The following is a 21,852-nucleotide window of genomic DNA, read 5'->3' as shown; positions in this document are numbered from 1 at the left end:
CTGGGAAAGCAGTGGAAGATGGCCCAAGACCTCGGGTCCTGCACCCGCGTGGGAGAACTGGAAGAAGCTCCTGGCTCCTGGCTTTGTCCTGGCTGTTGTGTATATTTGGGAAGTGAAACAGTGGATGGAAGACTCTCTCTCTTTCTCCTCTACTCCCTCACTCTGCCTTTCAAATAAGTAAATAAGATCTTTAAAAAAAAAAAAAAAAGACATAAGACCCCGGGCCGACAAGACAAGGTGGAGTTAGCTCCCAGAGTGAGTTTGCAGAGGATGGGAGTAACAAAGTGAGCTCTACAGTCAGGAGGTTCTAAGGAGAGTGACAGCAGGATGCATACAGTCCCACAGCCCTCTGTGTGCTGTGTGTTATCCTGCCTGCCCTCCTGCCCGGTGCCCTCAGCCTGGCTCTCTTGTCCTACACCTTTCTGGTGTCTCAGCCCTGAGCCCCAAGGGCACTCGGTGGACCAAGCACACAAGGGACTAATAGACATTATTGCGAAGGCTCACAGGGCTCTGGTTTCACAGGCCTCCCAATCACTCTTCCCTGTCTCCATCCTTGCCAGTCTTGCAACACCGAGACTTCTGCCACCACACACCCAGCCCAGGAGCCACTTCCAGCTGAAGCCTGCACGGGGACTGCCCTGGCCAGCCTGTGCACCTGGAATGATTCAAACGGAACTTCCGCTTCCATCCGAGCCGGCTCTCCCGCCAGCACCCGTCGCAGAGATGCGCGCGTGGACTTCAGACCCCAGGCAGGGTCTCCCTCCCCTTCCCCCTGTCCTGAGTCAGCCACTCCTGCTCTGGCTCCCAGCCCCTTGAACTACATCTGCGGTTATCAACCTGGGCTGCTTACTAGAACCACAGGGGGATGCCTGGATTCCACTCTGGGGCTCTGATTTGAGGGCCTGGCGTGGGGTCTTCAAAGCTCTCTAGGGGTTCCTAATGCACAGTCAAGGTCAAGGACCTTGTCCAGGCCCTGTGGACATTCCACACCTGGCAGCACTTTTTGGTTTATGAGCTGCTCTCTGCCCAACGTCCCAACAGACACTGCGCTTGTCTCCGCCGCTGGCCTTGCAGGAGACGCCGGGCAGCCTGAGCTAACAACCAGAGGCAGACAGGGCCCCACCTCCCGAGGTGGCCATTCCTGCCGCGCACAGCTGTTAGAAATGATCCTTAGGCTGCGTCATCTGTACTCTGCTGAGTTTCACGTCCAGATCTCCCGCAAGCTCAGTCAGGGGGCAACCTTCACACGTTCAAACAGCACATCTGAGCCTCAGGGGCTTCCCTTCCCCGGGCTGGATCGGCCCCAGGTGCGCTGCCTGCCCCGCACGACAACGCAGCCGGGAACACGGCAGACAAGCCCTGCCCAGGCATCCTGCCCTGGGTGGCGGGGCCCGCAGCAGGCGCCGGCTCACCTTGCACTGATCCAGCGGTGTGTCCTCGGCCTCCCGGAAGACCACGCAGAAGGAGATGCTCTTGGGGTCGGAGGAGAAGACCCAGCTGATGGTGAGGCCTGCCTCGGCTGCGGTGATGCAGATCAGGCTGTAGGTGCTGGACCTCACGAACAGCTCCCGGGGGCCCTCCCCGAAGCTGGCGAGCTCCTCCATGCTGAGAGGCAATTTGATCCTGAAATGGAAGCAGAGGGATCTGAACGGCTGGCAGTCGCCGACCAGGTTGCTGGGGACTTGGAGGTGGCTACAGCCTTCGGAGACTCCTGGAGGAAAGCCTCAGACAATGCTGACCACAATGCTTCATTACAGATGCGGGGTTCACTCCAACAGGTGTTTCCTGGGCACTCAGTGTGTGCCTGGCATAGTTCCAGGCCCAAGGACCAGCACAGATGGGAATGAGGTGGGGAGCTGCCTGCACCCTCTGTGGACAGGAAGTGAGTGCCAAGGCTGCCCTGTTGCCTGATTTCTGTGTTCTACCTGCCTTTCACCTAACCTGTCCCCGCCCCATCCTTCGGGAACAATGGGCCCCGTGGTGGGGCCCCACGCAGGCACCAACCTCTTCTTATAGCCTCACGCCGGGCACATGGGTGCTTGGGTGGTTTGGGGAGAGAAGCTCCTTGGGGATCTATTTTTTTTTTTTTTAAAAGATTTACTTACTTATTTGAAAGGCAGAGTTAAAGAGAGAGAGAGAGAGAGACAGAGAGAGAGACAGAGAATATGTTCCATCTGTTGGCTCACTTCCCAAATGGCCACAATGACTGGGGCTGGACCAGGTGGAAGCCGGGAGCCAGAAGCTTCTTCTGGTTCTCCCACGGCAGGGACCAAGCACTTGGGCCATCTTCTACTGTTTTCCCAGCTGCATCAGCAGGGGGCTGAATCGGAAGTGAAGCAGCCAGGGCTCAAACTGGTAGCCACATAGGATGTCAGCACTTCAGGCTTGACCTGCTGTGCCACAGTGCCGGCCCCCGGGGATCTAGCTCTCACTAGGTGGGTAGAAGCCTCTTCTTGAAGTTTACAGTCCCTGGCAGTGACACCTCTGCTTCCGGGGCACCGGCCTCACTTGTCTGCCAAGGGCTTAGGCTCTTGTGCGCCCCAGTTCCTCGTCTGCAAAGCAGAAACAAGCATGCCTGCCTCAGGACCCAGGTGCACATTGCCTTCGCTCATGAACTGGAGGCGACCAGGACATCTGATGCTCCTGCCCTGAGCTGCGGCTCGGCTCAACAGCGCCCCCTCTTGCACAGGGCAACCCCAGAGGCAGCAAGGCTGGCTCAAGATCTTGGGGACAAGATCTCCCTAGTAGGGCTGCACCTTGGGAGTGGTGTGGCCCGGGGCAAGTCACTCCCATGGGGCCTCATTTCTTCAACTAAGAAATGGGAGCGTGGCGGCCAGGGCGGGCTAGGCCCTCTGCCCACGACTCCGTGTGCCACCACAATGGCTACAGGAGGAGAGCATGACTGCTGCCATTCTACAAAGCAGGAAATTGGGAAATTCGGTTCTGGGTTTTACAGGTCTGATTCAAAGCCATCACCTTTTTTTTTTTTTTTATTAAGAGATGTAATTATTTCTTTGAAAGGCACAGTTACAGAAAGATAGGGAGAGACAGAAGAGAGAGATATTTCATCTGCTAGTTTACTCCCCAAATGGTCACAATAGCCAGGACTGGACCAGACTTCCACTGCTTTCCCAGGCCACTAGAAGGGCGCTGGATTGAAAATGGAGCAGCCAGTCCTCTTCTGATCCAGCTCTCTGCTGTGGCCTGGGAAAGCAGTGGAAGATGGCCCAAGTCCTTGGGCCCCTGCACCCGCGTGGGAGACCTGGAAGAAGCTCCTGGTTTCTGGTTTCAGATTGGCCCAGCTCCGGCCCTTGTGGCCATTTATGGAGTGAACCTGCGAATGGTTCTCCATCTCTCCCTCTGTCTGTAATTCAACCTCTCAAATAAATAAGTAAAATCTTAAAAAAATTTTTTTAAACCCTATATATATATATAGTTTTCTTTTTTAAAGATTTATTTTATTATTTGAATGACAGAGTTATAGAGAGAGGAAGAGACAGAGAGAGAGGTCTTCCATCTGCTGGTTCACTCTACAGATGGCCACAACGATCGAAGCTGTGCCGATCTGAAGCCAGGATCCAGGAGCTTCTTCTGGGTCTCCCATGTGGATGCAGGGGCCCAAGGACTTGGGTCATCTTCCACTGCTTTCCCAGGCCATAGCAGAGAGCTGGATTGGAAGAGCAGCAGCCAGGACTAAAACTGGCACCCGTATGGGATGCCAGCGCTTCAGGCCAGGGATTTAACCCACTGCGCCCACAGCTCCGGCCCCTATATATAGTTTCTTAAAAAAAAAAAAAAAAAAAAAAAAAAGTGGAGCGGCTGGGACATGAACCAGCACTCACACAGATCCCGGTGTTGCAGGCGGTGGCTTTACCCTGTGCCACAGTGCCGGCCCCAAAAGCTGTCACCTTTCTATTGCACCAAACTGCTTCTCATGGAGAAAATCTAATACTGTCCCCTTTAACACAGAGAGGTAAAACAAAGCTCAGAGAAGTTACTTTATGTGCTTAAGACTGCACAGCAAGTAAGCAATAACACAGCAAGCTCTTTGTCTCCAAAGCGTGAAGGCCGACGGTAATACCCCTCAAAGCTCTGCTAAGAGCAGTATTCAACACTCCACAGAGCTTGCAGGAGCAGTCTACTCACTTCTGTGAGAATTTAGTTCCATTCAACACTTCTCCATGTGTGAACCTCCGCTTTATTTCTAACTAAAAGCCCTTGCTACAATTTTCAGACCTCCGAGCACAGGCAGGGAGATTCCGAGCACAGGGCACGCCTCGTGTATCACCGCGGAGGAGCATCGATGCTGGTCACTGTGCAGCTCGAGTCCTGGCACCTGCTTGCGCCGTGGGTCTCCGTTACTTCCCTATGCGCCATCCGTTCAGTGAGGACCTTACTCAGTCAAACCAATCAGGCGGCTGCCACCTAGGCACACATCCAGCTGGAACTCAAGCCCGCTGTCTGCGTGCAAACCCTACCACGTGATCCAGAGATTCCAGTCTGTGTGAGCTCAGGGGCACCAACCAATTTTCCAGGTTCTGAGCTAATCGCAACCGCTCGTGTTGAAAGGAGCCAAGAGCCACCATAAAAAAATGGGGCTCCTGAGACAAACCGTTCCAGAGACAGCCTTGGGAAATGGGGAGTAAACCGGTTCACAGAGAAAGCAGTCAGCTACTAACCAGAGATACACAGAACACCTGCCTTGTAGATAAGCCCCTTCCCTACGCTTGCTCAAGGTTAACAAAGAAAGCTGCAAGGCACGTAGCAACCTATTCCTCTCTCCTAGAGACCCCCTCCCCTAATGTATCCCTTTGACCCAGTACTTTTCCACCGACATTACCACTTTTAGACTGCCATACAAGGCCCGCTACTGAAAATTATCCAATGAACTTACGCCAGCCTATAATATGTTAATTTTGTGGTTTTGCCCTTTAAAAGCTGTGTGAGATAGCTGCTCGGGGCTCCTCTCGCTTGCTTGCTGCTTGCAGCAGTAGAGGGCCCATTTGTACAAATGAAATAAAATTACCTCCTGTTCTATTGCATCGTCTGGTCCGGAGTCTGTGTTTCTGGGGTCGTCACAAGAGGACACCGCTTTTGGGGTCCTACAGTGTGTTGTCAGAGTTTCTGGAACTGTGCTTGCTAAACCCCAGATGTTGTGCATCTCTTCGAAAGGGGCAGCAGTCCGAGGCACTGTCACCCTGCTCGGCTGACGTTTCCTACGCACTCATCTTATGCCACCCTCTGCAAGGGCCGCTTGGATTCTGTGTGTTTGGGTTACTTCTTAGTCCATGACTTTTTCCACATCCCTCTGCGGAAGGCACCGTGTTTGAAAGTTTTATTATGAACAACTTCAAACATTTACCTGCTCTTCTGCATTAAGTGCCAAGGACAAAACAATTCAGCAATGGCAATGTAGGAAAGCGAAGGTGAGCTTCTTAGGGACCCGGGACTTGAGGAAAATCACACCAGGAAAACTGCCCCCTGGGGTCCCCTCCCTCATTTAGTCCAAAACCACACATCACGCTACAAACCAGGACAATCAGGGCTAAGCGGGAACCCGCAATTGGCAGAGGCCAACACTGGCCTCCATTAGGTGTGGGAGTTGCACAACAAGGCTGTCAGAGCAGCCAGCAGAAAATCGCTTCCGCAAGAATTTCAAATATTTTTGAAACAAAGTAAAACAAACTCATAGCACAGAAACAGAAGATATACATAAGAGGGAAGTGGAGCTTTTAGAACTAAAAAAAAATACAATCATCAAAACAGACGATCCAAGGATGGGCTCCAGCAGAAGGAATGTAACTGCCCAACCTGAAGAAATGACTCAGCCGGTCAGCACAGGGGAGAGGAAGGAGACGGGGAAAGAGCAGAGTCTCGGGGAGCTGCAAGACAACCAGGTTCTAACAACTGTCTCTCCCGTTTCTAACACTTCCCCTCCCGAAGGCAGAGGAAAGCAGGTTTCAATCTGAAAATATATTCAATGAAATGATGGCTAAAGACTTCTCAAATTTGGTAAAGGGCACAAACCTACAGATTCCAGCACTGAGTGTGCCCAAACCAGGAAGAGCACACGGAGATTCCCGCCGGGACCATCGGAATTCCACCTCTGGGGCCGGCGCCGTGGCTCAGGGGGCAAGGCCTCTGCTTGCAGCGCCAGCATCCCACACGGGTGCTGGTTTGGTCCCAGCTACTCCATTTCCGATCCAGCTCTTTGCTGGGGCCTGGGAAAGCAGTGGAAGATGGTCCAAGTGCCCGGGCCCCCACGTGGGAGACCCAGAGGAGGGTCCTGGCTCCCGGCTTCGGATCAGCTTCGCTAGGGCTGTTGTGGCCATTTGGGGAGTGAACCAGCGGATGGAAGACCTCTCTCTCTGTCTCTCCATCTCTCTGTAACTCTACCTCTCAAATAAACAAAATAAATCTTGAAAAGAGAAAAGAATTATACCTCTGCAAACAGAAGACAAAGAAAAAAGTCCCGGAGGCGCCCGAGAGAAACGATGTGTTCCCTACGAAGGAGCGCTCATTTGAATGTCGGCGTACTGCCCACCTCACACGGAGGCCAGAGGAAGGCACCATTTTGTGAAAGGAAGGAACGGCCAACTGTGAATTGTCTGACAAAATGTCCCTCAACAATTTTGCTGAACCCAGCGGTGAGACGAGAAACCCAGAGCAGAGTGAGGGGGGCTGCTTTCAGCAGTGGAGCCCCCGCACCAACAGGCTAAGGAACGGGAGCCTGGGAGCCCCCACAGAAACGCATGGATGGTATTCAACACCGTTTCGCGGTGAGCCACGTTCGCTTTGATGGCCGCTAACTGCTGCTGCTGCGAGCAGCGCTGGAGGAACGCCCTGGGCGCTCTGTGTGCGTCCAGTCACCATTTCCTGAGAGCCTCTCCTCTGCCTGCGCGCACCCATCACTATTTCCCGAGAGCGCGTTCCTCTGCCTGCGCGCGTCCATCACTATTTCCCCGAGCGCGCGTTCCTCTGCCTGCGCGCGTCCATCACTATTTCCCGAGCGCGCGCCCCTCTGCCTGCGCGCACCCATCACCATTTCCCCGAGCGCGCCCCTCTGCCTGCGCGCACCCATCACCATTTCCCCGAGCGCGCCCCTCTGCCTGCGCGCACCCATCACCATTTCCCCGAGCGCGCTCCTCTGCCTGCGCGCGTCCATCACCATTTCCCCGAGCGCGCCCCTCTGCCTGCGCGCATCCATCACTATTTCCCCGAGCGCGTTCCTCTGCCTGCGCGCACCCATCACTATTTCCCGAGCGCGCGCCCCTCTGCCTGCGCGCGTCCATCACTATTTCCCGAGCGCGCGCCCCTCTGCCTGCGCGCGTCCATCACTATTTCCCGAGCGCGCGTTCCTCTGCGCGCATCCACCATTTCCTGAGCGCACACTGCGACACAAGTCCCTGGGGCTGAAGGGAAGGCAGAGCGCGTGCACTTCCGGTGCCTCCTGCAGCCAAGCTGCTCCCCAGAAAGAGTAAACGACACCCCACCTTCCCTCACACCCTCAGCTAGTGGGCGGGTGAGCAGTCCAATTCCTCCTGTGTGGACTGACCTGTAATTCAGTGCGGGGTCTGACAAGCAGGGCCCAGGGATCACAGGAGAACTGGCTCAACACCGCATCTACTCGGATCCTGCAGGAGGTGCTGCGGCGCCACCTTCCCAATGTCTGACCTCACCCCTGCGCTCTCTTGGCTGTCATCTGGCTGGAGGAAGCAGGGGTGCTTCCACCCCTCCGAACCGCTCTCCCCACTGCTGCCCCCACCGCCTCTGCCCACAGGACAACCACGGTGCTCCCTGTCCACAAAGAGATCACACCACGTCACTGTTCTGCTCCAAACCTAGTTTTTGGGCTCCCCATCCCCCCAGACTAAAAGCCAAAGCCCTCACAGCGGAAAACAGGGCCCTGTGTTCCCTCTCCGACTATGCCTCCCTCGGTCTCTGCTGTGGCCTTCACTGTGCCAGCTTCAGGCCTTTGCACTGGCTGGCTGGCTGCCTGGAATGCTCTCCCTTCAGACACTGGCTGGCAACTCCTTCTCTTTCACACCTCATGTCCTCGGTGACACCCTATTTAAAACTGCAAACGCCTCTCCTCTTATCCTACTCTTGGTCCGGTCTCTGCCTTAGGAAGCACCACCTGAAACAAAGTACATGCCACATGTCTACCTGTGCTGCTGCTCAGTCCATCACCCCTGCTTTTATCTGTTTTGTTCACGATGTGCTCTGAACACCCAAGGCAGGGCTTGGCACCCAGTAGGGTGTGAAGAAACACCTGTGAGCGAATCCACCTGATGACTCGTGTGCAGCCACTGCACACAACACTGGAGAAACCCATGACATGGGAACACACATGCAACAACCAATGTACAAAGACTGCAGATTCAGTTGCAGAGTAGTTGTCTATATCAAGAAATTATGATGGGGCTGGTGCTGTGGTGTAGTGGGTAAAGCCACCGCCTGCAATGCCAGCATCCCTTATGGGCGCTGGTTCAAGTCCAGGCTGCTTCACTTCTGATCCAGCTCTCTGCTATGGCCTGGGAAAGCAGTGGAAGATGGCCTAAGTCCTTGGGCCTTTGCATCCACGTGGGAGAATGGGAAGAAGCTCCTGGCTCCTGGCTTCGGATTGGCACAGCTCTGGCCATGGTGGCTAACTGGGGAGTGAACCAGTGGATGGAAGATCTCTCTCTCTGTCTCTCTGCCTCTGCATCTCTGTAACTCTGCCTTTCAAATACATAAATCTCTTAAAAAAAAAAAAAGAAATTATGTATAGATAGGGTCTGGCCTCCATATCCAGGGCTTCCACCTCTGTGGCCTCAATCAACTACAGGCGGGCCAGAATTCTTCTTTACAAAACTGCATGGGGGTAGGCATTTGGAGCACGCCCACGCCCCACGCTGGAGTGCCTGGGTTTGAGTCCCAGCTCTCCTCCCTGTTCCAGCTCCCTGCTACTGTGCGCCCTGGGAGGCAGCAGTGACGGCTCAAGTAGCTGGGGTCCTGCTCCCAGGTGGGAGACTGCAGGGTAGAGTTCTGAGCTCCTGGCTTTGGCCTGACCGAGCCCCGGCTACTGTGGGCGTGGGGAGGGAATCAGCAGTGAAGGAGGGTCTTTTGTTGCCTCTAGCTCTCTGCTTCTTGAGTAAATAACTTTTAAACACTGCACCTGTACTGAACAGGTACAGACTTGTTCTTTATCAATATTCCCTGAGCAATACAGGACGGCGACTATTTACATGGCATTCACACTGTGCTAGGTGCTGTAAGTCAGCCAGAGGTGACTCAAGGCACGCAGGACCATGTGAACAGCTTATGTGCAAACGCTGCACCATCTTCTACAAGGGACTTGAACGCTGCAGGTTTTGGCACCCGTGGGGAGTCCTGGAACCAACTCCCAGAGGATCCCGAGGGACGAATCTACGTGCAGAGAAGCCTGGAGGGCCGCAGCCTGGTCTGCTCACGTCCCTGTGCCCTGCCTGCTACAATGCAAACGCACTGTTCTCACAGCAGGAAAACCAGTGTCGCCTGCAGTAGGACAGCGATGGCTACCCGGGGCCCAGGGAACTTTTCAGGGCGGCGGAACTGGTCTGCATCTTAAGTGTGGCGGTGACCTGTCAACACCGAGGCACAGTGTGCTAGGGACTGTGAATCTTAACTATAGACATTCTACCTGAGGAAAAGCCAAGCCCGGATGGGGGCGCTGTGGGTGCCACGTTCCGGCCTCGGCCGGGAAGGGCGGCTGCCACTTACATGAGCTCGCCGGACTTGAGCAGGCAGATCTCCACGTCCTGCCCCACGGGCGCATCCTCCGTGTCCTCAGGGGTGAGCGAGTTGGACGTGGTGTCCCTGAAATGTTTTAAAAGAGAACACAGCCGTCAGCCACCCAGCACACCAGCTTCCGTACCTGACACCCACAGCCCTGGTGTCCCGCAGCCCCTCAGAACGCATGTGTGACCCTCACACCATGGAGACCGTGCCCGAGGCCCCGGCAGACTCCACAGGAGGTGGGAGGCACAGGGGCTGCTGCAGCGACTGTCTTCCCTGGGGGTAGGGGACAGCGTGAGCAGAAACACAAAGCGCCGGCTGAGCTACTGCCACAGGCCAGGTTACCAGCACCTGATCCTCAGTGCCAGCCCATGACGGAGACGCCTGCCCTGCTCTGCCTCGCCACAGGAACAGGAAACAGGTGCCCGGGGCTGAGGGGGTAGGCAGTGGTTAGGGTCAGGAGGGCGGTGAGGGGACAGGGCTAAGCACAACGTGGGCAGAGCTGAAGTCCGTCTCCTCCTTCCCTCTCAGCCCTATCTGATGAGCAGAGACAGCAGCAGCCCCCTGTCAGCGGGGACACGTTCCCAGGCCTCACTGGTGCCCGAAACCACCGAGAGCACTGAGCTCTCCACCTTCATCCAGAATGGCGTGCGATTTCGCAGTTGCCAAGTTCCCTTCTAGTGTTTTCATGTAGTGTTTGTGGACCCTGCTGAGGGCAGGTAAGTGAACTGGGGAAAGCAGAACCATGGACGGGGGAGGGGAACTACTGTACGGCCACGCCACAGGGCCCCAGCTGTGTTCCAGGGGACATCAGTGCCAGGGAGGCGAGTCCCCTACACTGTGCCCCGCGCGGCAGACCAAGGCTCCACCACACACTGCAGTCAGGAGCCTCTGAAATTCTACCTTGCGTGTTCTGTATTTATTTGCCTATGGAACACCTCAGCACCTGCTGACTCGCTAATCCTTACTGGTGAGGCCCAGAGGCCCAGGATGTTCTTGGACACAGGGCTGGAGCCGGAAGTGGAGGCTCTGACTGTCGCTTGGGCTCTCCCTGCCGGGCAGGGCCCCAGGGAGCTTGGCCAGTGGCTCATGCAATTTCAAGGACCAGCCAGCGCCACTCCCTATCTGCCAAAGAGGAAAACTGGCTTGCCCACATGAAGGACTTAATGAGGACAACCTCCCAACCAGCAATGCCTCTTCCCAAAATGGTGCAACAACCCCCTTCCCAACAGCCCTGGAGAGCTCCCCCCAAGAGTCCCGAGGGTAGGATACAATGTGCCCCCCCGTGCCACACCCAGTTCCTCCTGGGTTCCTCTGGGTTCCTCTTGCCCAGCCAATCCCTGGGCTCTTGCCAGCCTGGCCTCAGGTATGTTTACTCCAGCCTCACCTGCCCTCTACAGCCCCTGGGCACCATGGGAATTCACTCCTGACCTGCCCCCAGCTGCGGAGAGCTCCCTGAGATATGAACGCGTGCCCGTGCTGGGTTAGGCACTGCACTAGACACAGGAAGGGCCCTCGCCCACCACCGAGGCAGACCAGGGCGCGTCAGGTGCAGCAGCACAGGCAGGGCAGCCGGCCAGCAGCAGGCGCCCTGGGCACGAGCCGAGACGGCCCTCCTCCTTCACAGCCGCTCAGGTACCGCGCGAGGCTCCGTCTGGACTGCGGCCATGACTCGTGCTGGGAAGCGGGTGCACTGTGAGGGTGGCTGACCGGGGATGGCCGTGCTGCAGAAGGGTTCCACGGCTTCCTTAGTGAACTGCCAGATCACGGAGCCCAGAGCCCCTGTGAGTCTGGGACCTGCACATCTGTGGGAGGTCAGGGATGCAAAGGAGAGGGCAGGGGAGCCGCCTCAATGCTTGCGGAGCTTCTGCTGGGGAGTGCAGCTGCAGGCACTGCTGCTGGCGTTTCAATGCCAGGTGCACAGACGTGGGGGTGAGATGCTCCATCCTGCCACAGGGGGGAGCACTCACACCACAGCGCAGGGCGTCCCTGTGCTGGGTCTGAGGGCTGAGGCTCTTTGCTCAGTCAGCAGGATCCCCAGAAGTCCCATTCGGGCATCCAGGAACATCTGTGTAACACCCGGTGCACCTGCAGCAACAGCACCACCCCAAGGGCCCATGCTTGAAGGTGACTGGTGGCTGAGGCTCCGAGATGACACAGAGCATCTGCAGCCTGTTCCCACCCTCCAAGCCCCCAGCCCACACTCCTTCCTGCACCCTGTGCACACCGATGTCACAGCCCTGGTCTCAGTGGCCTTACTCATCTGCCTCTGGGTCTTTTTTATTTTAAGGATGTGTTTTATTTATTTGAAAGGCAGAGTTACAGAGAGAGAGAGAAGGAAAGAGAGAAAAAGAGAGAGAGAACAAACCATCTGCTGGTTTGTTCACTCCCCAAATGGCCACAGCAGCCAAGCTGGGCCAGGCCAAAGCCAGAAGCCAGAAGCTTCTCCTGGGTCTCCCTCATGGGTACAGGGGCTCTAGCACTTGGGTCATCTTCTGCTGCTTTCCCAGGCACATTAGCAGGGAACTGGATCAAAAGTGGGGCAGCTGGGACTTGAAGCGGTGCCCATATGGGATCCCAGTACTGCAGGTCAGCCCCTGCCTCTGGGTCTTACATCCCCCTTGGCCACGAGCTCCTTGGCCATGCAGGGCGGCCTCATCTCACTTGCTTCCATCCTAGTCCCAAGTGCACATACCATAAACGAGACACGACACAGGGCAGGACAAGAAACATGGAAAACTGCAGTTGCTTCTCCCCATTTCCCCTATTTAGGATAAACGGTGCCCCTGGTCTGTAGTCCCCTCTTCCTCTTCCTCCCCCTCCTCTGGCCTCACAATGACAGACCAGCCCTGTCTTCCTCTGGGTAACCAGGGTAGCCTCCCCAGGCCCTGGGTGGATGGGTAGGTGATGCGGTCTCAGATGTGATGATTAGGGACAGGGATATCTTCCCAAAGGATGAAGTTGTGGGTCACTGCCCATTCAGTGGGCTGTGAAGCAACTGAGTAGGTTATGACCAACAGTGAGAGAGACAGAACAGAAAACGTCAATGTGATAATACATTGCAAGCTGCAAGGATAAATATTATTTTATGAAGCCTTTCTAAATTATGTGTACACATCGCGCTCAGCCCTCTGCCTCTCTGCTGAGCCGCCCGCCTGGTCTGACCAGGTGTATTCTCTCTACTCAACCATATAACCTCGCCCCCCCACCCCTGCCCCTCAGTCCGAGCAACTGCACTCTCTCAGGTCCTGTCTGGAGAGGTGCCCATCCGTCCTTACGGATGTCCCTTCCCTAATAAACCTTGCTATTTTACCTCCCACTACTCTCTGTCTCACGCCTGAATTCTTTCTTGCGCGAAGACAAGAACCCTGCAATTTCTCTGGTAATAGCTCATGTCAGCAGCCCCCGGAGAGGGTTTCTTTCTCTGTTGATAAGATTTAATATATTCCCTCTCTCTGTAACTCTGCCTCTCAAATAAATAAAATATTTGTAAAAAAGGGGGAGCTCTGTGGTATAGCGGGTACACCCGCCTCCTGCAGTCCTGGCATCCCATATGGGCACCGATTCAAGTCCCCGCTGCTCCGCTTCCGATCCAGCTCTCTGCTGTGGCCTGGGAAAGCAGTGGAAGATGGTCCACGTGCTTGGGCCCCTGCACCCACGTGGGAGACCCGAAGAAGCTCCTGGATCCTGGCTTTGGATCGCCCCATTCTGGCCCTTGGGGCCCTCTGAGGAGTGAGTCAGTGAATGAAAGACCTCCCCTCCCCTCCGCCCATGCCTCTGCCTCTCTGTAACTCTGCCTTTCAAATAAATAAACCTTAAAAAAAATTATGTGTACACACATGCACACCTAGGTAGTCAGGTGGAGTGCATCTCTTACTGCAGGACGCAGTAGAAAATGTTTCAACAATTGTTAGAGAATGTCAAGGGATTAAAAAAACCATCATGATGGGCATCAAAAGCACAGCCACTAGAGGGCACCCTGGCTCCCACTACAGCCACTTCCTCCACCTGCACTGAAGTCAGTTTTCTCAGAAAGGTGGATCAACTCTGCTCACAAGTGACTCCTGCCCGCTCCTGCTCTGCCATGGGACCTGCCACAGCTGATGGTGGCCTCGGACAGCTGATGCAGGCCACCTTTTCCTGCTGAGTCGCTGTCCCGGAGCCTCTCTTGAGCACGCACGCAGGTCCAGCGATTGCTCGTCCCCTGGGGGAGGTGTCCAGGTGCTCCCAGGCACCCTGCCGTGCACACACGTGCTGCTCCATAGCTGTCTGAGTGATGTGCCTCACAGGAAGGGGTTGTCTTTGTCTCAGATGCCCCCCAAGGAGGACATAACCAACGCTCCACTTGAGAACTGTGAGGTTAATGAGGCAAACAAACAGCATGACGCCCAGGGTCTGCAGTCCAGCAATCCACGCCTCTCTGGGTGAGGGCTCATGGCAGGAGCTGGAAAGCCTAGTGCCTCTCTGTCACTTGTTTTTCATTTCATCACTGTACAACTCCGGGCCTGCAGAGGGCCTGGGGGCAGGTGCCCAGCCTGTCTGGACTGTGGCTGAGAACAGAGAGGCCCCCAGGAAGTTCCCCCACCATCTTGCTGAGGGTCCTTCCCAAGGGCTCCGTCTACCTGTCCTCGCCAACCCAGCACAGGGACAGGTGTGGCTGCACCTGGCTCCCAGGGCGCCTCCAGGCCTCCAGCTCAGCCTCCCTCCGAGTCATCTCTGGCCAACTGGACAAGCCTTCAGCTGCACTCCACAACGCAGTCACCACGAGCCACATGTGACTGCTTAACACTTCAATTCCTCAGAAGCAAATGCAGCTGGAGAGGTGGCTCTTTGGCTGCCCTATCCACACTTGAAGTGCTGACACAGAACTCTGGCCCCCAAACCAACTGAGTGGCTCAGTCCCCTGAGCTTTGCTGCAAGTCTTCTGTGCTAGGATGCCAGGTTCTCAGACACACACATTCCCACACAGCCTGCAGCCAGGGCAAGCAGCAGGCACGCGTCTCTGTTCCCCCCGTGGCGCACAAGGAACTGCCGAGAGGAGCATGGCTGAGAGTCTGATAAGCCTCAGGCCGCTCTACTACGCAATAGGCTTGGCCTGAACTTCACGGTTGGCTTCTCCTTGCAATAGCCTCCTCCAGAGCGTAAAGATCCCAACTCGTCAGGCAGGCTTGCTCTAAGGTCTCTTTCAGAGGGCTGGTGCCTTGGTCCACTCTGTCCTCTCAAGTCCATCACCCGACCTTCCTGTGGCCACCTGTCCGCTGAGAGGTATTCCAGCAGCCTCGTGGCTCCTGCTCTTAACGAACGCTCCACCCACTCATATGAGTTTGTAGTAAAAGATCATCTGCATGAGTTCACTCAACAAAGGCCTGAAACCCACCAGAGGGCTTTAGACCGCTTACCAGGCCCCTGGGCAGCTCTGTCCTCAGAAGAGTAGGGCCCTGGCTTTGCAGTCAGCACAGACCCCGTGTGCCCTCCCCCCGGGCAAGCTCTTCATCGGACCTCCTGCTTACTCGAGGGAGCAATCCAGCCCAGGGCCCGGCTCGTGGTAAAACCGGTGTCAGTTTCTAGGTCCTGGGGCTGCTCCTGCCCCCAGTCCCAGTCCCTGACTCCTGCCCTGAGGAAGAGCCGCACCCAAGGTGTGCCCAGCAGGTGGGCACAGTGGCAGCACTGGGGGAAGCATCTGATGAGGAGTGCCAGGCAGGGGAGGGAGGTCCGACACGCGGGCAGGTGGGCAGCTGCTTCTGGCGGACACAGAGTCCACACCTCTACCCAGGGCCCTCTCCACCAGGAGCGGCTGGGGAAGGTGGCTCAGGCAGACATCGCTCTGATTCTTGCCCTGCTGGTGAGTTACTACACTGGCTCACGGAGACGAATCACTAGAGTTAATCTGGGAGACTCCCAGGGTGGAGCACACCCCAGGTATCTGGACGATTCCCTCCAGGATGGGAGGGTCCCTGCTGCCAAGGCGCCTGAGAGGTGACGGTTTAGGTCACAGGGGTGGGGAGCATCCAGCCACGGGCCATGGAAGTCCTGTGAGATCATTTGGTCTGGGCCTACCAACCCAACTGCTGGAGGGCCTGGAAACTCAGTAAATCTAGAGCAGGATAATTTTTAGGGTGATAATGTTGTATGGCCTGTGAATCCATGTTCCAAATGGCCCCTGGCAGAAACATGTTTCCTACCTCCTGTAGGTGGGGCTGCCCAGGCCCTATGGCACACCTGTCACCCAGACGCCCCTGATCCTTTGGTCTGGCCCTGATGGAGCCCTGAGTTTCTATCTTCCAAATGCCAGTTGGCTATCAGCTGTGCACACATGAGGCTGTAATTTCAGCTATGGTCCTCAGTATTCTCACTCTGCAGGTCAGAGGACCAGGTATGTGGGAGTGCGTGCACACACAGACCCCAGCCCACAGTGTACACCTTGCACTGGCCCAGCCCCAAACAGTTCCAAAGAGATGCATGGCTAGCAAATGAAATAATCTTAAGAGACAAATGCCCCTGTCGTCAGGGGACTGCCAGAGCCAACCCTACTCACTGCTCCCCCTGGTTTACAAACAAAACCCTCTCAGGGCCCGAGAGAATAAGCTCCAAACGAGGAGAGGAGGACTGTCGGGATCTCTGGGCCCCCGAGTACGCAGCTGCAGGCTGGTCATGTGGATTCTGAGCTACAGGATGCGGGTGGCGTGGGTCTGCAGAGCAACCAGCCGAGGGCTCTTAAACACTCGGCGGAAACCTGGCCCACATCACAGGAGTGGAGGTGGCAGTGGCCTCGTGAGCAAGCTCATCTCTGGAACCACGGCCAAGGCGCCTCTGCTGGTGAGTCATTTCTCTTCCCCCTCATGCTGAAGACAGAGGACTGACCCCAGGCACGGCCAGGGTTCCCAGCCTCACGCCTGCAGCAAAGCACAGGGTAAAACGGGCAGGCTACAGTGCTCAGCTGCTCTCGGTTCAAAATCCATCCCTGCCACTGGTGGGAAAGCTGATGGCGCTGATGGCGCTGAAGGCAACGGGGCCGGCAGAGCCGCCCAGGGAGTCGGGAGTCACTGCCGAGATTTGCTCACTGAATAATCTCCGTTTTCCTTTCTTTTCCACTCTGCAAGACAAGCTGTGAGCACAGCTGACTTCACTTTTTCTAAACAATATATAGTAACAGACTGCTGGAGAAACTTTGGAAACTACAGAAAAATAGCACGGAGGGGAGGAAATAAGTTGGCCATAATTCCACCAGCCGCAGGCCGGCTGTGGATGACGTCTGGTCATTTTTCTATGCTTTTGAAGAGTCAAAATTCTAATAGTTTACCATGCATTCTTAAACCAGGGTCCCCAGAATGCACAGCAGAGGGAGTCCAGGGTTCTCATGAGCCCCGGGGCCATGGGCGTTTGTGTATAGACTCCAGGGGACACTGGAAAAGCTCATGGAAAATGCACGTTTTCCCTGGATCCGGGTCGTATTTCTGAGGGAAGGTCTGAATGGTTTATGAGATTCTCACAGTGAGAATCTTAGAGGTTTATGACTGAAAGAGTTCAAAACCATCTATTATCTAAAATAGTAACAGGTAATACTTATTTTGCATATTTACTTTGTGTTTCATTGTCTTGCACAATTTAAATGTACTACATTTTTCAAGTTAAAAGCAAATCCTAAATGTTTCAGTCATATTCTATTTTATGTCTGAATTATAAGTTGCTTCATTGTTTATTTATTATAACTTTTATGCCACTTCCAAAGTTGTAGGTTATTATTTTATTTTCAGAAATCAACATAGGATTTTGATTATAGAAAAAAAAAGAAATACATTATTTTAATCTTTTCTGTAAGGCAAAGTGACTTTTAATACTTTATCTGCCTAGAACTGTCCAGCCTCAATCTGTTAATGTAAGTTGATCAATTACCACAAAGGAATCTGCATGGGCTTTTTGTGTTGAACGTGCAGTGCGGGGGTGAGGGCCCAGCTACAGGCGGAACAGGATGCTACAAAGAAAGGTCAGAGTGAGTTCGGCAATAATGGACAGCTGGACATGCCTCTCGAGAAAAGCAAAGCTACCAGTTTCAGATTTGAAACGATAACAAGATGTTTTTGTTCTTGTGTGAAGTAATAACACACCCACCGCATCGTCTGCCCTACTTACTCCATGCCTCAGACAGCTATGGGCCAGAGCCTGCCGGCTGCCCTATCACCCTGGCAGATCTAGCACCTCGCGCTCAGGGTGCAGGGGCTGCTCAGTGACGAGCGGTGCCCCAAAGGGCAGGTCCTCAGCAGAGACGGAGGCAGGCAGCAGCAGCAGCGCCGCCACTGTTCTCAGCTACACAGTCTCTGAGAGGACGCGAAAGGCCAGACAAGCTCACTCTCGTCTGGGCAGTCAATATTCCAACTCTGCTGGACTTCGCAGAGGTACCGTCCAAACTCCTGCTGTTCTTCAAACAGTTCTCTGAGGTGCTGATGAGACAGGGCCCCGGGTCCCTGGAAATGAGCCTTTGGGTGCTGAGTATCTGCAGGTCAGAGGCAAGGTGGCCACAGCTGCCCCTGCACCTCTGTCACAGGTTACATCACCCTGTGTCCTGTGTGGTCAGAGGGGACAGAGAGCCTTGCGGGGCCAGAGCCCTGGCCAAGACAGCCAGCCACTGGGTCTCTGCTGCAAGCCCAGCTCATGGCTTCGCGGCCTTTTGGCTAAGGTCAAGTATAGCCCACCCATCTGATGTCCTGCTTCACTGGGGTTCTCCATTGTTAAGAGACCCCTAACGCCTAGCCTGCTCATCACAAAAGCTAAGGCAATATTCCCTTCCTGGGAAATCTACCTTGTAAGAGATTCCTGGAGATGAAAGAGTCTTCAGGATACGAGGCTCTGATGGGAGAATGTGGTAATGGTGACAGACGATAAAGGGCAAAGTATGGGCTAGGACAGGAACAGAACGGCCCCTTCCCTGGCCATGACAGTCGTCAGCCACCTGCTGGGCAGCCTGGGCTCTGCTAGCACTTGTTTCCCCATCAGTGAGTGGCCTTCGTAAATCGAGGCAACTGGGAGGAAGAAAAGGCAAGGACTGCCCCCCTCCCAGGCCCAGGAGTCCTGGTCACCCCCATATACCCCTGCTCCCCGGGGACCTTCGACAGGGGGGCGGGTCCTGGAAGGGGCACTGCCTTGGCCTTCAGAGTTTAACAGAAGAGGGCCAGAGGTGAGTGGGCACCTGCTGTGAGGCGTGGGAAGGTGAAGACAGGTGAGTCCACTGGCCAGCGTGGTGGCTTCTGCTCTGAAAAACGAGTTCAACAGAATGTTCAATAGAATGTGCGTGGGGGTCTCCTGTGAGCTCTCTCCAGGAAGGGTGAGACCCTGAGAATTTTAAGGCAAAAAGAGTCCCTCACCCGGCTGCAGTCATTTCCCAAGGCACGGCTGTCTCCAGGGGACTCTGCAGTGCTGTTACTGTGCACAGCAGTGGGAAGGGGGTGCCTCCCTCTGCCCCAAGCCTAACTGCTGGGCTTTGGCTCACAGGTGTTTGTCGGAGGAGCCACCACGATGGAGGACGAGTACTCCGACCCTGGCTTCTTCAACTCCACAGACAGCAGCCAGGAGCAAGAGTGCTTCTTACGCTTCAGGAAGGTCTTCGTGCCCTGCGTGTACCTGGCGGTGTTCACCTGCGGCCTGATAGGCAACTCCCTGGTGCTGGTCATCTACATCTTCTACCAGAAGCTGAAGAGCCTGACAGACGTGTTCCTGATGAACCTGCCCCTGGCCGACCTGGTCTTCGTCTGCACTCTGCCCTTCTGGGCCTACGCAGGCCTCCACGAGTGGGTCTTTGGCGAGCTCATGTGCAGGACCCTGCTGGGCATCTACGCCATAAACTTCTACACGTCCATGCTCACCCTCACCTGCATCACCGTGGATCGCTTCCTTGCAGTGGTTCAGGCCACCAAGGCCTACAACCAGCAGGCCGCGCGGAGGAGCTGGGGCAAAGCCATCTGCGTGTTCATCTGGGTGGCCTCCTTCCTGGTTTCTCTGCCGCAGATGATCTACGGCAGTGTCCTAGACCTCGACAAGCACGTCTGTGACTACCGCAACGAGAAGATTTCCACCATGGTTCTTGCCACCCAGATGGCTCTGGGCTTCTTCCTGCCACTGTTCGCCATGATTGTCTGCTACTCGGTCATTATCAGGACCCTGCTTCGGGCTCGCGGCTTCCGGAAGCACAAGTCTCTCAAGATCATCTTCCTGGTAGTGGCCGTGTTCCTGCTGACCCAGATGCCGTTCAACCTGGTGAAGCTCATCCGGAGCACGAGCTGGGAGTACCACGCCATGACCCACTTCAGTTACGTCGTCGTGGTGACGGAGGCCGTCGCGTACCTGAGGGCCTGCCTGAACCCTGTGCTCTACGCCTTTGTCGGCCTCAAGTTCCGCAAGAACTTCCTGAAGCTTGTGAAGGACGCTGGCTGCCTCCCTTACCTGGGGGTTGCAAGTCAAATGAAGTCTTCTGAGGACAATTCCAAGACGTGCTCTGCGTCCCACCACGCGGAGGCCACCAGCATGTTCCAGCTGTAGGCCGAGGAGATGCACCTCCGGAACTTCCTGAGCACGGCTGTGCTTCCTGGACGTGATGAAGAAGGCTTTGTTTACAGCTTGTGCATTCCCACGGGGAAGAAACCAAACACCGGCTAGCTTAGAAGGCGGCTTCTCAGACGCGAACATACTCTGTTCTCTCCTGGAACCTCCAAGGGGCTCTACAATTTTTAAGGGCTTTCCTTCCTCCACCCCAAGAATGGTGATAACAAGGGGATGCCGTGTGACAAGTCTATGGTCTCAGGTACTCCTTGAGTGGGACTGAAGGTCACAGATAGGAATACAGTCGACAAAGCTGTTGAGGGTCAGGGGAGATGAGGACCCTTCTGTCTCCTGGGCAAGCAGTGGAGATGAGAAGGGCTTGTCCTCACGGCTCCCACCTCCCTCACCAGGCACCCTGCGGAAACGAGATCAGGCTCTGCTCACTGGGGGTCTGACTTTCGTACAGGGTGATGCGAGATGTGTTCCCTCTGACTGACATTGGAAGGACCAGCACCAGGGACTATAAAGAGGCTAAACAAATCGGATTGCCTAAACAAATCCAGAAGGCCACGGCACGCTAGAAAAACGTGAGAAACTGAGATCGAGGCCAATGCATCCAAGCAGCGCTTTCGGATTGGCTTCTTGGGTGCCTCTGCTCCCTTAAAGATGAACTTTTCAGTGCCTGCCCCCTCACCCCCCACGCCAAACAGCATACGTTCCATGACCAGAAAATAAACACTTTTTACGAGTCTCTACACTGCTTGTCCCTCGTGTGCATTTTCCTCCAGGGTGACATGTCTGGAATCTAGCAACAAGTCACTTCTGGGCTGGGAGGAAGTAAAGATCACTGCCCCGCTCGTTCACTGTGGTTTCCAGTCCCAGGCCCACAACAGGGGCCACCCTTGCCTGACTTCTGTGACAGGGCCACGGGATGAGGGGTTGCTTGAAATGGCAGACTTCTGTTCAACAAGCTTGAAGGTGCTCCGTAGGTTCATGCATCCCCAAATCATTCCCCCACTATGGAGAAACAACGGGCAACAGCTAAGCAGAATGCCCAGGGAGGCAGGCCCCATCGGGCTTAACTGTGTGGTTTGGGGGCTTGGGTGGGCAAGAGACCCGGGTGGAATCCCTGCCGCCCCCTGGGTGGGAAGCCCTGAGCGAGTCGCTAAACCTCTGACCAGCTGTTTCCTTTCTCTTTGGCGTCACCTGGATCATAGCAGAACCCACCGCTCACAGCTGGTGTGCAGGGGACCTCAGAGGTGCAGACAAAGTCCCCGGCACAGTTTGCACCCTGGGTAAGGGGTTTCCAAAATGGCAGCAGCTGTTCATTCTTACAGATCTGGAAAAAAGGTAAGCCCTCTAGGCCAGCCCTGCAGGTCAGTAGGTGAGGGAGGGTCTGCTGAGTGCCTTCCCGAGGGGCATGGCAGGCCAGTGTACCCTGGGCCAGCCGAGCACAGGCCAGGCCCTGCAGGGCCCTCCAGATCTGGGGCACCACCCCAGAGGTCACTGACATGCCCCCACTGGGACCTCTCCTCACTGGACTCAGGCCACAGGGGCCACCAAGTG

The 21,852-nt window shown here is 55.4% G+C and overlaps 2 protein-coding genes across 5 annotated transcripts in view; one reads left to right on the top strand and one right to left on the bottom strand.

Annotated features, from left to right (window-relative positions):
* Positions 1 to 21,852, bottom strand: part of FYCO1 (FYVE and coiled-coil domain autophagy adaptor 1) — a 78,985-nt gene that overhangs the window by 10,391 nt on the left and 46,742 nt on the right. For all 3 annotated transcript variants that reach the window (XM_008260514.4, XM_008260515.4, XM_002713251.5), the window contains exons 15-16: positions 9,742 to 9,837; positions 1,413 to 1,623 (exon numbers count right to left, since the gene is read on the bottom strand). In XM_008260514.4, the coding sequence (XP_008258736.3) occupies positions 1,413 to 1,623; positions 9,742 to 9,837 (307 nt within the window). The remainder of the gene's footprint in view (positions 1 to 1,412; positions 1,624 to 9,741; positions 9,838 to 21,852) is intronic.
* On the top strand, positions 16,353 to 21,041 carry CXCR6 (C-X-C motif chemokine receptor 6). Of its 2 annotated transcripts, none has more exons than XM_008260513.4 (2): positions 16,353 to 16,572; positions 19,243 to 21,041. In XM_008260513.4, exons 1-2 carry the CDS (start codon positions 16,408 to 16,410, stop codon positions 20,284 to 20,286), a joined length of 1,209 nt encoding a protein of 402 aa, XP_008258735.3. In that variant the 5' UTR covers positions 16,353 to 16,407; the 3' UTR covers positions 20,287 to 21,041. The 2 variants fall into 2 exon arrangements, with proteins under 2 accessions (XP_008258735.3, XP_069907041.1); XM_070050940.1 differs by lacking the exon at positions 16,353 to 16,572 and adding an exon at positions 18,018 to 18,149.

Source organism: Oryctolagus cuniculus, chromosome 10 (assembly GCF_964237555.1).
Source record: "Oryctolagus cuniculus chromosome 10, mOryCun1.1, whole genome shotgun sequence".
Lineage (NCBI taxonomy): Eukaryota > Metazoa > Chordata > Mammalia > Lagomorpha > Leporidae > Oryctolagus > Oryctolagus cuniculus.
The sequence above is the reverse complement of the archived record's forward strand: the minus strand, read 5'-3'. Positions and strand labels throughout refer to the sequence as shown.

Bases quoted from the DNA above. Each gene is read 5' to 3' on its own strand.
- CXCR6 (XM_008260513.4), top strand. From the start codon at position 16,408: ATGTGGATTCTGAGCTACAGGATGCGGGTGGCGTGGGTCTGCAGAGCA. The intron at 16,573-19,242 runs GTGAGTCATTTC...TTTGGCTCACAG, and splicing joins CGGCCAAGGCGCCTCTGCTG to GTGTTTGTCGGAGGAGCCAC.